The sequence below is a fragment of the Salvelinus fontinalis genome, chromosome 28, assembly GCF_029448725.1.
Source record: "Salvelinus fontinalis isolate EN_2023a chromosome 28, ASM2944872v1, whole genome shotgun sequence".
NCBI lineage: Eukaryota > Metazoa > Chordata > Actinopteri > Salmoniformes > Salmonidae > Salvelinus > Salvelinus fontinalis.
Window position 1 is genome coordinate 2,770,989 of NC_074692.1, and position 16,030 is coordinate 2,787,018.

Sequence of the window (16,030 nt, forward strand, 5' to 3'; positions counted from 1 at the left end):
AGGAACACAAGCATTTCGATACACCCGCAGTAACATCTGCTAAATATGTGCATGTGACCAATGCAATTTGATTTGATTTGATTTAGTTGGTTTTGGGTGTGAAACTATGTAATTGGATTGAAAAGATGAAAAGATGAAAAAGTGAAACACACGATTATTTCACTTTACACCTATCAAAAGCGATCAGATGATCCAAAGTGTTTTCCTACTGAATCTTTAATAGACGATTGTCATCAGATTTAAGATTAGCCTATGCCCAGGGTCCCCCGGTCTATGAGGAAGGAGCATGGAGATGCTCGCCACTGAACCAGGGCGGAGCCAGAGCCTGGCCAGATTGCCTCTCTCGGTTCATGTGAGATATCCCCGCCCTCTGTGCATATCATCCTCTCTCTGCCTCCATCAGTCTTCCTTCCAGGTAATTCTGTTCCAGAAAATGCGCGGCTGGCAACTGCAGCTGCTGTCCCTGTAGTTGGCTCTCTCTACCGGGCCTCCTTCCACTCTGTATACCTCACCCACCGACTGCTAGAGAGAATCCGCATGCGGAGCCTCATCGCGCGCACCGTGGTGAATTTAGACTTGATTTTCTGTCGCAGAAGAGTGGTATCTACACTTGCCAAATTCTTGAATATGGAGGTCCTTGTGAAATATAAATGTTATAATTTTTTTGTTTTATGTCTTAAATATCAGTGATGGATCCAGTCTTTGAAACGGCATGAAAATGCAAGTTTTTCAGTTTATTTTCATTCGTTCAAGCTGAGCAAATGCGTCGTGTCTGAGGCAGAATCTACGGTCTCCTCCAAATCAGCCCAGGATTTGCGTATGAGAAACGCAAACCACTGCGTTCCTATTTATCAAACATTGCATTTGGCTTGCCTTTATCCCCCCGTTTCGGATTGATCGGATGCACCGGCGTTGGATGCGACTGTGGAGAACTGCATAGCTTTCAGCATGATTTGATGTAAAGGGTTTTTCAACAGGGTAACTGGACGTCTACCTTTCTGAAAACAGCTACATTCAAGTCAAGTGCGAAAGCCATCGATAGATCATCCCTATATGGACTAGATCTTGGTTCCTCGGGATTTTGAAACTAGCAGGTCACACTCATCTTGGTTTTGGCGCTTCTTGGGAAAATTGCCTTAAACTGCCGGAGCCATGAAAGTTGTTTCAGCAGTGTTGTTCCTTGCCATATTTTGGAGTCAGGAGTGGGAGCCCGTGAATTCTGATTCGATCATACACATCGGTAAGTGCGCCTTCTCCCAAAATGAGTACGCTAATAAGGGTGCCATCCCTCTGCATGGATTTGCCTCGGCATAGATTTGGGTAGCCTATCTGTAATTGGCAAATCATTTGTGCCACCACACACCTCTAACGACAAGGACATTGTCAGTTCCGAAGCATGATATTGGTACGGGATACATTATTGTTCAATAATACAATTCATTTTAACCTCATACTGCAAAGCAATTTTTGATCTAACATCTCATGCGCAATTATACATAATAACTATTGAAGTTGCCAGCTGAGTTTTGCATATAATTATCGTGTATGTTTTAGTTAGGGAATTGCATGAATCATAATATGTTTTTATATTCAACAACCTAAAGATGGGAAATGTGAATACATGTTTTATACCGTAGGCTAACATGTAATATTAACTTACTGTATAGAATGGATCTCCTGTTCATTGCGTCAATTCTCCTGCCGCCTGAAAACAGGTGGTTTGAAAATTGCCTGATGTCTGCGGATTAGGAAGGAATATGCTGATATTCAATTGCTTACAGCAATATCTCCACAATTACATGTTAGCTACATGCAATTCACCTGGAATAGCCTCAACAATATAGGAATGGGACCACTGTAGCAGAGGAGGCTGGTGGGAGGAGCTGTAGGAGGATGGGCTCATTGTAATGGCTGGAATGGAATAAATGGAACCGAGTCAAACATGTGATTTCCATACGTTGGATGTGTTTGATACTGTTCCATTCCAGCCATTACAATGAGCCCATCCTCCTATAGCTCCTCCCACCAGCCTTCTCTGCACTATAGACAATGAGGCTATGTTGAGTGTGCAGATTGAAATGGGGTGTAGGAAAAATTGTGCTTAGATGTAGGCAATGAGAGGAGGGTCGGCTGAGAGATAGTGTATACGCTCTTGCTTGTGTGTGCGCGATAGGTTCATATTTGAATGGACACACATTGTGACCTCAAATAGAGCTTGCCAACTTGTAGTCCTTAAAACCAGAAATGAGTTACCTATGGTTCGTTCAGCCATTCCTGGGGGGAAATGAATGGGGGAATCAAAAATAAGGGCTGAGGTTAACACAGGCTTCAGCGATCTTATACCTTTTGTGCTATGAGATAATATCAGTCAGTTAACATGACCTTTATGAAATATGAAGACTTGCCTAGTTAAATCAAGGTTAAATACAAAAAAGTATAAAAAAAAATGTGCCGTATATGCTTGTTTTGATTACATAAATGCTTAAATTCACAAAAAGTGACGTTAGCTGAGGAAGATGACCTCATAGAACAAAAACGTTTAAGATCTCCTAAGCCTGTGTTTATCCCCAGCCCATATTTTCAGTGTTTACCCCCCCAAAAAAACATGAATTTCCCAATAGGCTTTCCTTTGGTCAATGAGCCATGGTGGAGTTGGCCTCCGTTAGTGCCTAAAAAAATATGAGCATTATTGCTCTCTGTGGGGGATGGAGAGATGGAGAGAGAGAGAGAGATGCACACCAATTTAGGGTCTCAACAATGGTACATTGCAACACACTGATGGTTAAAATGTTATGAGCAAGATAAACCTGATAGTGTTAGGTGCACTTAACGCCAAACGCTTTCCCTCATCTTAAACCACCCTCTCTCTATAGCTGTCAATCTCTCAAGTAAATTGGCCTTATTTATCTGATCATTCCAATCCCCAAGACTTTATGATAGCCTATTGTGAGGCCATTGTCATGCAATGCATTTTTCGTTTGTCGCACACCTGACAAAATGCAGAGAAGTCAATTTAGTGCATCAGAAAAATTGCCAGTGTGAAACAAGGTAGGGGTAGGGGATTTACAGTAGCCTATTTGTAGCTGTAGCTATTTGGGAAGATCAGGGACTTGGTTTATGGATGGTCTTTGGACAAGCTGTTTCTCCAGTGAAAAAAATGGGAATTTTCAGCCTACAGTATTAGTTACGTCCTATTATATGTACATTTAATTTTTTCACCCAGTTGTAATGTGATTTTAATGTCATTCTCTTTCTAATGAATGACAATACGCCATTGTTTGTTCATTTTTCCTTCGATAAACAACCTTTGGTGGTGCTTTTGAGTCATTACTTTCTTCCCCACCCTCAATCGATAGCTCATTTCCCTTGCTAGACGTTCCTATTTTGAATCACTAGGCCTACACGAAAGGTTACCCTTACGATTCCCCTCCCTGGTGGAAATGTCAGACTAGGCCACGTATTTGTTGTGATATTTCCTTGCATGTCACTGTCAAGTGAGAAAAGACAGCATTAAAAAAAAACATGTCAGGCCTAGGTATAGGCCTAATTATTAAAGGAACAACATTGTGTTTCATTGAAATACTTAGGTCTACATTGTCTACCAAAACAAGTGAGTGGTCAGGAGAATGAAAAGCTACGTTAAGCATAACTTTGACGATGTCAGAGGTAATCCCTTTCTAATCTATTTGTTGCTGTTAAAGAAGGAAAGGGGAAAACCTGAAATCAACAGACTGATATAGCCTAGTTGGCATAGCTTATAGCCTACTGCATCATCCTTTCCTGTGACGCTAGAATTTGAGGGAGCCATTTTCATATCGCACGCGTTACTTGATTGCTGAGGAGCCTTCTAATGATCTGCATGCTGAAGGGACAGGCCATGCACCGTGCACGGCATCGCAATGGCGTGCCACTTTACGAGGCTATTCAGAAAGTCACTTTGATTTATGTTGCAGGAAAGCCCCAAAGTCCCTCGTATTATCCGAGCTGCCTGGCATCGTCCTCACACAGCACATCCACCCGCTCACCATACACTAATGCAGAGGAGCCAAACATTCCCACCTGACAGTCCCACTTCAGGCTACTTTGTTCCTTCCGCAGACTAACAAAGATTCACGATTCCCTGTTTAATGCAGATGCCCTCTGTTTATGTTTTGCACCTAGTCAATTGAAATACAAAGTGCCCAAATCGAAATGCAGGAGGACAGGCTTATTATATTCCCCGGCCCCCCTAGTGGTCGTATTCCCCGGCCCTTCTAGGGGCTCCACTAGTGGTCGAGTCTTTAAAGCTTTCCAAGCTGTAATGTTGTATTAATATTCAATACTCCTGAGGGGGAAAATCTCATCTTTATTATTTATTTTTTAAATTATGTAATTTTTACGTGATGCATTATGGAAGTGACCTTATTAAATAATCTTCTTTTAGCTGTAATATGACAGGAGAACACTTCTGTTTTTCTCTTTGCCATGGTAGTGAAATTCAAAATGTATGGGTTTATAGATTTGGGTGTTCCTGGTGTTTTGCTAACCCATTTCGCAGCTGTCAAGGTTGCGTCCTTTTTAACGATGAGCTACACGTTTGTTTGAAGTGCTTCCTATCTATCCACCCATTGAGTACTGGAAGTGACATCGACATACAGTGTCTATGTTGGTGAGGCACTCATCCAGTAGCAAGGGTGTAACTTTGTGTTGGATATTTAGGGGTGGGGGGTCAATGTGTTCCGGTGTGAAATGGGTAGCTGTGAAATGGTTGTTTCTGGTGAATTTTGAAAGGAAATATTTTTTTTAAATCCTGATAATTTGGTTACTATACCCCAATCACAACTGAAAGGATATTACTTTAAACTGTGTTACTCTTAACAGTGAAGAAAGTTACCACCATGCCCCTTCTTTAACTATATTTAAATGTCAAAACCCCTTTAATTCTATTTGTGTACCCTTCACCAATCTTGGCTAGTACATGGTCTTGAATAACACATATCTTATACCCAGTTAACTCAAAAGGAGTTAAAGCAATTTGAGTCTATACACTTCTTACTTAGTTACACAATTTAATTGCACTATTAATTCATTAAATAATTCAGTGACAGTGAGAATATACAGCAAATCTTGAATATGGAATCAAATGTTCACGCAATTGACTTAAAAAACATGGCGCCTTCAGAAAGTTTTCACACCTCTTGACTTTTTTCACATTTTGTTTGAATTTAAGAATGATTAAATTGAGATTTTGAGCCGCTGATCTACAGTCGTGGCCAAACGTTTTGAGAATGAATATTAATTTCCACAAAGTTTGCTGCGTCAGTGTCTTTAGATATTTTTGTCAGATATGGAATACTGAAGTATAATTACAAGCATTTCATAAGTGACAAAGGCTTTTATTGACAATTACATGAAGTCGATGCAAAGAGTCAATGTTTGCAGTGTTGACCTTTCTTTTTCAAGACCTCTGCAATCCGCCCTGGAATGCTGTCAATTAACTTCTGGGCCACATCCTGACTGATGGCAGCCCATTCTTGCATAATCAATGCTTGGAGTTTGTTAGAATTTGTGGGTTTTTGTTTGTCCACCCGCCTCTTGAGGATTGACCACATGTTCTCAATGGGATTAAGGTCTGGTGAGTTTCCTGGCCATGGACCCAAAATATCAATGTTTTGTTCCCCGAGCCACTTAGTTATCACTTTTGCCTTATGGCAAGGTGCTCCATCATGCTGGAAAAGGCATTGTTTGTCACCAAACTGTTCCTGGATGGTTGGGAGAAGGTGCTCTCAGAGGATGTGTTGGTACCATTCTTTATTCATGGCTGTGTTCTTAGGCAAAATTGTGAGTGAGCCCACTCCCATGGCTGAGAAGCAACCCCACACATGAATGATCTCAGGATGCTTTACTGTTGGCATGACACAGGACTGATGGTAGCGCTCACCTTGTCTTCTCCAGACAAGCTTTTTTTCCGGATGCCCCAAACAATCGGAAAGGGGATTTTATCAGAGAAAATGACTTTACCCCAGTCCTCAGCAGTCCAATCCCTGTACCTTTTGCAGAATATCAGTCTGTCCCTGATGTTTTTCCTGGAAAGAAGTGGCTTCTTTGCTGCCCTTCTTGACACTAGGCCATCCTTCAAAAGTCTTCGTCTCACTGTGCATGCAGATGCACTCACATCTGCCTGCTGCCATTCCTGAGCAAGCTCTGTACTGGTGGTGCCCTGATCCCGCAGCTGAATCAACTTTAGAAGATGGACTTTCTTGTGTGCCCTGAAGCCTTCTTCACAACAATTGAACAACTCTCCTTGAAGTAATTGATGATCCGATAAATGGTTGATTTAGGTGCAATGCCACTGGCAGCAACATCCTTGCCTATGAAGCCCTTTTCGTGCAAAGCAATGATGATGGCACATGTTTCCTTGCAGGTAATCATGGCTGACAGAGGAAGAACAATGATTCCAAGCACCACCCTTCTTTTGAAGCTTCCAGTCTGTTATTCGAACTCAATCAGCATGACAGAGTGATCTCCAGCCTTGTCCTCGTCAACACTCACACCTGTGTTAACGAGAGAATCACTGACATGATGTCAGCTGGTCCTTTTGTGGCAGGGCTGAAATGCAGTGGAAATGTTTTTGGGGGATTCAGTTAATTTGCATGGCAAAGAGGGACTTTGCAATTAATTGCAATTCATCTGATCACTCTTCATAACATTCTGGAGTATATGCAAATTGCCATCATACAAACTGAGGCAGCAGACTTTGTGAAAATTAATATTTGTGTCATTCTCAAAACTTTTGGCCACGACTGTACACACAATACCCTACAATGTCAATGTAGAATTTCGTTTTTATACATTTTTACAAATAAATACATTTTTTCAAGATTAAATGTCTTTGGTCAATGTGTTCAAACCCTTTCTTATGGCAAGCCTAAATATGTTCAGGAGTATACATTTGTTTAACAATTCACATAAGTTGCATGGTCTTACTCTGTGTTCAATAATGGTGATTAACATGATTTTTTAATGATTACCACATCTCTGTACCCCACACATACAATGATATGTAATGTCCCTCAATCATGTAGTGAATTTCAAGCACAGATTTAACCACAAAGACCTGGGAGACAAATTCACCTTTCAGCATGACAATAACCGGTTGTTATATTTTACTGTTAAAATAAGGCTTCAGAATAAATAGTGATTAAAATGCCTGCATTTTTATGTGCACTCAGATTTTAGGCAAATTTGATTGGGGGGTAATTCACCACCTGAGTAGGCCTATTTGGAAACTCAAAACACATTAGCTAGATTGCTAACTCTAAAAATAATACCCACTCCTAGTAGCCATGCATTCATCTAACAGTTAATTTAATGTTCAAAAAATGTTGCAGGTGTGGCCTACCGACCAATGAGGACTATGCTATTGCAATGGCCAATATGCGCATTTCGCGTGCTCCGTATCTCAAAAACATCAAATATCTTGGTTGTCAAATAGTTTTGAGCTCAAAATTGACAGTTGAAAAATAACAATTATAACTACAGAAAGCTGAGAACATCCTCTCTTCAACTGTGACAATATGATAGTTGTGTTTTGCCCACAATTGGATTTTAAAATGTTATACAATCAGAACACCTTTTTTCTCACAGAGCATTTTCTTCCCCGGGAAAGGAAAGAGAGAGAGTGTCTCGCTGGACACAGCAGCAGGCAGTGGTTTAAAAAGTAGGCCTACTCAATTGTCATACCTGAAAAAGTAGTTTTTTGTTTGTTTTGTGTATGTTTGTAGACATGGAAGGAGTTGCAAGACGGTTTTAAAATGGCCTTTTGTCCGGGCATCTCGTAAACACACTGTCAGCACCATCTGTAGTTATCTACTTGAACCGACTCCGAGCTGGGGTAGTTTGTTTCAGGACCTCGGGCCTGTGCCGCAAGAGGGCGGAGTTAGCCGTTTGAGAGAGTGGTGAATGTGCTGCTAAAAAAGCACATCTGGGAGGCATATCCGGGGGACGCAGGCGAACATAACGAACAAACTACTGTTCATGATTTCACTCGTTCACAAAGAGGCAGGCACGATTATAACTCAGTCAGATCAAGAATATTAGCATTCTGAGCTTTGATCAATGTTGGGAGCAATATTTAGATGACCCGTAATTGATTTGATTTATTGTGTACAAGTGTGCCTTGTTAAAAGTTAATTTGTGGAATGTCTTTCCTTCTTAATGTGTTTGAGCCAATTAGTTGTGTTGTGATATGGTAGGGGTGGTATACAATGTAGAAAATAGTAAAAAAAAAAATAAGAAAAACTTTTGACTGGTACTGTATATATATACCTACTCATTCAATGTTTTTTCTTTATTTTTAATATTTTCTACATTGTAGAATAATGGTGAAGACATCAAAACTATGAAATAACACATATGGAATCCATTGCCTTGATGACAGCTTTGCACACTCTTGGCATTCTCTCAACCAGCTTCATGAGCCAGTCTAATTAATTCAAATTAAGTTAGAATGGAAGCAAAAACATTTGTTGTAGCACTTGGGCTACAGTGCTCTCTCTCTCTCTCTCTCTCTCACTCTCTCTATTGCCTGTAGTTTAACTCTGCCATAATCATATGACCAAATACCATTATCATATGAGAAAAATGGCTGGCCTTATTGTCAATGATGGGGTTAGCTTATTAACATACATTTGTTTCTGATTTTATGTGCTGAATTATTTATTTACTGTCTGGCAATATGTATAGCTAGCTAGCTGACTACATAGTACCAGTCTATTATGAATTGTACAGTGTAGTTAGCTAGCTAGCTATGTAGCCATTTATTCATATACAATCCTATGCGCTCCCCGCAAAATATGATGTCCTGCTCATTTCTCCTCTTTGTTGTTGGCAACACTTATTCATTGACTCACTGAGTGCTGCTCATCTAAAACTGCACTTGAAAAGGGGAAGATACTGTGCTAACGTTAGCCTAGCTAAAATAGCCAACCTAGCGTTGCATCACTTGGTATAAAACCATTTTTACACAATATGATCTCATCACCATGGCAATAGTTCACTAGTTACACAACAACATAGAAATGCAGTTGAAGTCGGAAGTTTACGTACACCTTAGCCAAATACATTTAAACTCAGTTTTTCACTCCTGGCATTCAATCCGAGTAAAAATTCCCTGTCTTAGGTCAGTTAGGATCACCACTTAATTTTAAGAATGTGAAATGTCAGAATAATAGTAGAGAGAATTATTTATTTCAGCTTTTATTTCTTTCATCACATTCCCAGTGGGTTAGAAGTTTACATACACTCAATTAGTATTTGGTAGCATTGCCTTAAACAATTTAATCTTGGGTCAAACATTTCGGGTAGCCACAATAAGTTGGGTGAATTTTGTCCCATTCCTCCTGACAGAGCTGGTGTAACTGATCCAGGTTTGTAAGCCTCCTTGCTCACACACACTTTTTCAGTTCTGCCCACAAATTTTCTATGGGATTGAGGTCAGGGCTTTGTGATGGCCACTCCAATACCTTGTCTTTGATGTCCTTAAGCCATTTTTCCACAACTTTGGAAGTATGCTTGGGGTCATTGTCCATTTGGAAGACCCATTTGCGACCAAGCTTTAACTTCCTGACTAATGTCTTGATGTTGCTTCAATATATCCACATAATTGTCCTTCTTTATGATGCCATCTATTTTGTGAAGTGCACCAGACCCTCCTGCAGCAAAGCACCCCCACAACATGATGCTGCCACCCCCGTGCTTCACGGTTGGGATGGTGTTCTTCGGCTTGCAAGCTTCCCCCCTTTTCCTCCAGACATAACGATGGTCATTAGCCAAACAGTTTTTTTTTTCATCAGACCAGAGGACATTTCTCCAAAAAGTACAATCTTTGTCCCCATGTGCAGTTGCAAACCATAGTCTGGCTCTTTTATGGCTCTTTTGGAGCAGTGGCTCCTTCCTTGCTGAGTGGCCTTTCAGGTTATGTCGTTTTACTGTGGAAATAGCTACTTTTGTACCTGTACCTCACAAGGTCCTTTGCTGTTCTGGGATTGATATGCACTTTTCGCACCAAAGTACGTTCAATTCTAGGAGACAGAATGCGTCTCCTTCCTGAGCGGTATGACGGCTGCGTGGTCCCATGGTGTTTATACTTGCGTACTATTGTTTGTACAGATGAACGTGGTACCTTCAGGCGTTTGGAAATTGCTCCCAAGAATGAACAAGACTTGTGGAGGTCTCCAATTTTATTTCTGAGGTCTTGGCTGATTTCTTTTGATTTCCCCATGATGTCAAGCAAAGAGGCAGTGAGTTAGAAGGTAGGCCTTGAAATATATCCACAGATACACCTCCAATTGACTCCAATGATGTCAATTAGCTTCTAAAGCCATGACATAATTTTCTGGAATTTTCCAAGCTATTTAAAGGCACAGTCAACTTAGTGTATGTAAACTTCTGACCCTCTGGAATTGTGATACAGTGAATTATAAGTGAAATAATCTGTCTGTAAATAATTGTTGGAAAAGTTACCTTTGTCTTGAACAAAGTCGATGTCCTAACCGACTTGCCAAAACTATAGTTTGTTAACAAGAAATTTGTGGAGTGGTTGAAAAACGAGTTTTAATGACTCCAACCTATGTGTATGTAAACTTCCGACTCCAACTGTACATTTATGAAATGTTAATGAACTTTTACCCGTTTCAAACTTTCAAAACATTCACATATTGAAGTGTTCGTGAATATATCTTCGTCTCAGCAAACACCAGAAAGAAAGAGAGAGAGAGAGAGAGAGTCTGCAGAAACAAGGGCAAAAAAATCTGTTTTGGTTATTGAACTACAGTAAGGAAAGGGATTTACACCCGGGAACAAAATTACATCACGAGTCCCTGATCTGTACTACATATATATGCATAATTATGGATTTAAATATCTTTCTCTTCATGGTGATGTATCCTGAATAGGTACACAAAGGTAGAAATATGCAATATCATTCTTTGCATATATGGGTATTATTCTACACACTGGCTATTATTCTAATGAATAACACATTTGGTTGGTTCGGACCAAATCTGAACCAATCATAGACGTCTGTTTCAAAAGTTTGGACATCACAGTATAGCACAGTAGAGCACAGCACATCAGACTACAGTAAAGTAGAGTACAGTATAATTCAGTAGAGTACAGTATACTGTACTCTACTTTATTGTGCTCTACTGTACCGAACCGTATTGTACTGAACTGAACTGAACTATACTCTCCTTTACTGTACTGTACTGTACTCTACTGTGCTTCACTGTACTGTACTCTACTGTCCTTCACTGTACTGTTCTTCACTGTCCTTCACTGTACTGTACTGTGCTTCACTGTACTGTGCTCTACTGTTCTTCACTGTACTGTGCTCTACTGTGCTTCAATGTACTGTACTCTACTGTGCTTCACTGTACTGTACTCTACTGTACTTCACTGTACTGTACTCTACTGTACTTCACTGTACTGTGCTCTACTGTGCTTCACTGTACTGTACTCTACTGTTCTTCACTGTCCTGTGCTCTACTGTGCTTCACTGTACTGTGCTCTACTGTCCTTCACTGTACTGTGCTCTACTGTCCTTCACTGTACTGTGCTCTGCTGTTCTTCACTGTACTGTGCTCTACTGTACTTCACTGTACTGTACTCTACTGTACTTCACTGTACTGTGCTCTACTGTGCTTCACTGTACTGTACTCTACTGTTCTTCACTGTCCTGTGCTCTACTGTGCTTCACTGTACTGTGCTCTACTGTCCTTCACTGTACTGTGCTCTACTGTCCTTCACTGTACTGTGCTCTGCTGTTCTTCACTGTACTGTGCTCTACTGTGCTTCACTGTACTCTACTCTACTGTTCTTCACTGTACTGTGCTCTACTGTGCTTCACTGTACTGTACTCAACTGTGCTTCACTGTACTGTGCTCTACTGTCCTTCACTGTACTGTGCTCTACTGTGCTTCACTGTACTGTACTCTACTGTGCTTCACTGTACTGTGCTCTACTGTCCTTCACTGTACTGTACTCTACTGTGCTTCACTGTACTGTACTCTACTGTCCTTCACTGTGCTGTACTCTACTGTGCTTCACTGTACTGTGCTCTACTGTGCTTCACTGTACTGTACTCTACTGTACTTCACTGTACTGTACTCTACTGTGTTTCACTGTACTGTGCTCTACTGTCCTTCACTGTACAGTGCTCTACTGTTCTTCACTCTACTGTACTCTACTGTTCTTCACTGTACTGTACTCTACTGTCCTTCACTGTACTGTTCTTCACTGTACTGTTCTTCACTGTCCTTCACTGTACTGTACTCTACTGTCCTTCACTGTACTGTACTCTACTGTTCTTCACTGTACTGTACTCTACTGTCCTTCACTGTACTGTGCTCTACTGTACTTCACTGTACAGTGCTCTACTGTGCTTCACTCTCCTGTGCTCTACTGTTCTTCACTGTACTGTACTCTACTGTGCTTCACTGTACTGTGCTGTCCAAACTTGTGAAACATAGTCGTCTATGATTTTTCGTTAATTCTGTTACCAATTTGGTAAAGTTTATACCACTTAATAATTAATAAACAAAAATTGATATCAGTAAAAACACTAACTAAGTCTACCTTTACTTGTTACTTCTGTGAATCTTCATTATCCTCCCTCCCCATGAGGGTGTGAAATGAGAAAATACTGTATCTTAAAGATATGTGGGTTTTGGTAATGGAATTACAAGGCACAAGGAAATGTTTCTTAAACTTACAGAAGGCAAATCATTTATCCGAAACAAACTATATGTTGATATTAGTTGGCAGGGGTCTTTAATTCAACATTATTGTGTTTTGAGGCATTTATAATACCTTTCCAGACTTTTTCTGGCAGATGTTTTCTAAGACCCATTTTCCATCTGCTTGACCAGAAATCAAAGCCATTACTTCATTTAGAAGATAGACAATTGTTGAAAAATGTATCTATGACATAATTTCCCCAAAATATCAACTCTTTGCTTTCATTTGACACCCAGTTTGATTTGCTCCTGTGAACTTCACACGTTGGTGCTCATGGGTCCTTTTACCATATGAAAATAAGGTACTGCAAAAAGGTTTTAAGATCTACGTGAAACAAGCTACGTATAAATGCAATTTATTATATGAATTCTCTCTTCTCTACTTATTGTCTCCGTCTTTATTATTACAACTTGTACGTTGGAATCTAAGGCCGACTAACATGTAGGTACCTAATCCGTGTAAACAGCGGGTAGGGTAGGCCAGATGGACTGGACCATTTCAAACGTGCTATTTTTGGAGAACAACAGAGGCCCTTATCCCAGGAACATACTGATAATGAGGAGTGTGTGTACCTGAAGACTGACTGCCATGTAAAGGTTTTGGCTTAATCCCTTCCTAGCCCAGCGACTATCCCCAGCAGGCCTTTGCCTCCAGGTGTGTGTGTGTGTGTGTGTGCATGTGTGTTTGTGTGTGAGTGGACGGAAGGCCAACATGCGCCAATAATCTCGCCAGGGCCGGAGTTATGAACGGACCTTAGGGGGCCTGGCCCGCCCTGCAGTACCTCCTTGCCCATCTTAATAAAATATTGAAAATGTATAATTTATTTGACTGAGACACGCTCTGACAGAAAAAGGCATTTACTCGCATTATTTTCAAAATTCTTCAAGCTCTGTCAAATTTGTTGTTGATCATCGCTAGACAACCATTTTCAGGTCTTGCCATAGATTTTCAAGCAGATTTAAGTCAAAACTGTAACATTCGCTGTATTTTTGGTAAGCAACCCCATTGTAGATTTTGCGTTGTGTTTTAGGTTATTGGCCTGCTGAAAGTGAATTTATCTCCTAGACTAAGTACAGGATTTTGCCTTTACAACTCCCCATTCCTTAACGATTACAAGCATACCCATAACATGATGCAGGCACCACTATGCTTTAAAATATGGAGATTGGAACTCAGTTAATGTGTTGGATTTCCCCCAAACATAACAATTTGTATTCAGGACAAAAAGTGAATTGCTTTGCCACATCTTTTGCAGTATTACTTTAGAGCCTTGTTGCAAACAGGATGCATATTTTGAAATGTTTTTATTCTGTACAGGCTTCCTTCTTTTCACTCCATCAAGTAGGTGAGTGTTGTGGAGTAACTACAATGTTGTTGCTTCTTCCTCAGATTTGTCCTATAACAGCCATTAAACTCTGTAGCTGTTTTAATCTCACCATTGGCCTCATGGTAAAACCCTTGAAAAGTTTCCTTCCTCTCTGGCAACTTAGTTCTGAGCGACGCCTGTATCTTTGTAGTGATTGAGTTAGGGTTAGTCTAATGAATAACTTCACCATGCTCAAAGGGATATTCATTGTCTGCTTTTTTGTTTTTTACCCATCTACCAATAGGTTACCCTCTTTGCGAAGCATTGGCAAACCTCCCTGGTCTTTGTGGTTGAATCTGTGTTTGAAATTCACTGCTTGACTGAGGGTCCTTACAGATAATTGTATGTGTGGGGTACAGAGATGAGGCAATCATTCAAAAATCATGTTAAACACTATTATTGCACACAGAGTCCATGCAACTTGTTAAGCACATGTTTTACTCCTGATCGTATTTAGGCTTGCCATAGCAAAGGGGTTGAATGTTTTGACTCAAGACATTTCAGCCTTTCAATTTTATTTAAAAATTTTTTTAAATTGAAAAGCATAATTCCACTTTGACATTATGGGGTACTGTGTAGGACAGTGACAAAAAAAAATCTAAATTGAATCCATTTTAAATTCAGGCTGTGTCTGATGCTGTCCGGACACAAATACTATGCCATTTAACACTATTTCTGGCCAGACAGCATCAGATACATGGGTTACATATAGTAAGATGGAGGGATGCGTTTTCACTCACTCGGATGTTTTCTCCGGTGAGATAGATTCAGCAGAGAGGAAGATTAGATTAGATTTTTATTTAGTCACATGCAGGTTGGTTACATTCATTTCTGTTAATGCATGTATTAATTAAAAGTCATTTACCGTTCTCATTCTCGGAGTGGAAACATTGTTTGCAGAGTACACAACCTGCTACACTTGTGAGACATTTTTTTGTTTATTTCATAGCCATCATTTATGAGATTTGTCAATTTTTTTATTCTTTTGTTTAGAGTGTTCAATGTGACTAATGAGCGTGTCTCTGGTTTCTCTGTCCAGATAACGTTGAAGTAGCGCACGCCTGGGCACGCATAGAAATAGGCCTACCTGGCCCGCTGCGTGCCAGTCTAGGAAAGTGCTCATTTGTGGATGTCTGATTTCTGACTGTCTTAACCCACCACGTCCACCACGAATATGCTGAGCTTCTCAGTCATTTTGTCTTTCGCTATCGAGAATAATACGATTTAAAAAAACACTCTCCCAACCTTGATAATCATCAAGCCTTGGTGTGAAAGAGCAAAATAGCATGGTCTGATGATCCCATATATTCAGGAGAAAAAAACAGAAAAAAAAACAGCTGTCTGTCCCGAGCTCACTGGCACAGGAAACTGAGGGCCTGGAATCGGCTAGTTGACACAATGTTGCGCGTTTGCTAGCGCTAGCTTCCGGCCGGATCCAGTTGATTGATTTGATAGCCTACAGTGTTGCACTCCACTAGTGATAGCTCAAGTCAAGACAGATAGAAAGGAGGGGGCAGACAGGCGGAGTAAAGAGATTCATGCAATAGAAATAACCTGAACTTTCAGCAAGATGTTTTCTACTGTTTTTATTTGTCAGCTTTAGGCCTATGTATTTTACTTAGTTGATGATGGAAGTTTTAGGCCTATTGCATTTGGCCTATAGGCTGTCTATGAGTTCCATGTACTCAGTTATTTAGCCGCCAATGGATCACAGTGTATTAATGTGTCCGTATGGCAGAGGCTGGTGCTTTTGCATTAGTGGAATTTTAATTAAGATTTTAATGATTAACCACATGGAAATGATTTTGATAAACGAAAACGTTATTATTGAAATTAAACTGTTCCACAAAAAATGCTCATATAAAATAATAATCACTGTCACGCAGA

General features: G+C 40.3%; 1 protein-coding gene across 3 annotated transcripts in view; it reads left to right on the plus strand.

Moving 5' to 3' along the window:
• Window positions 1-364: 364 nt before the first annotated feature.
• Window positions 365-16,030, plus strand: part of LOC129825955 (glutamate receptor ionotropic, delta-2-like) — a 595,589-nt gene continuing 579,923 nt past the window's right edge. For 2 of the 3 annotated variants that reach the window (XR_008754971.1, XM_055886121.1), the window contains exon 1: window positions 365-1,240. Coding sequence is in view for 2 of the 3 variants with exons in the window: in XM_055886121.1 (XP_055742096.1) it covers window positions 1,153-1,240 (88 nt within the window). In the remaining variant the exon portion in view is untranslated. The remainder of the gene's footprint in view (window positions 1,241-16,030) is intronic. The other variant, XM_055886122.1, reaches the window with a different exon arrangement.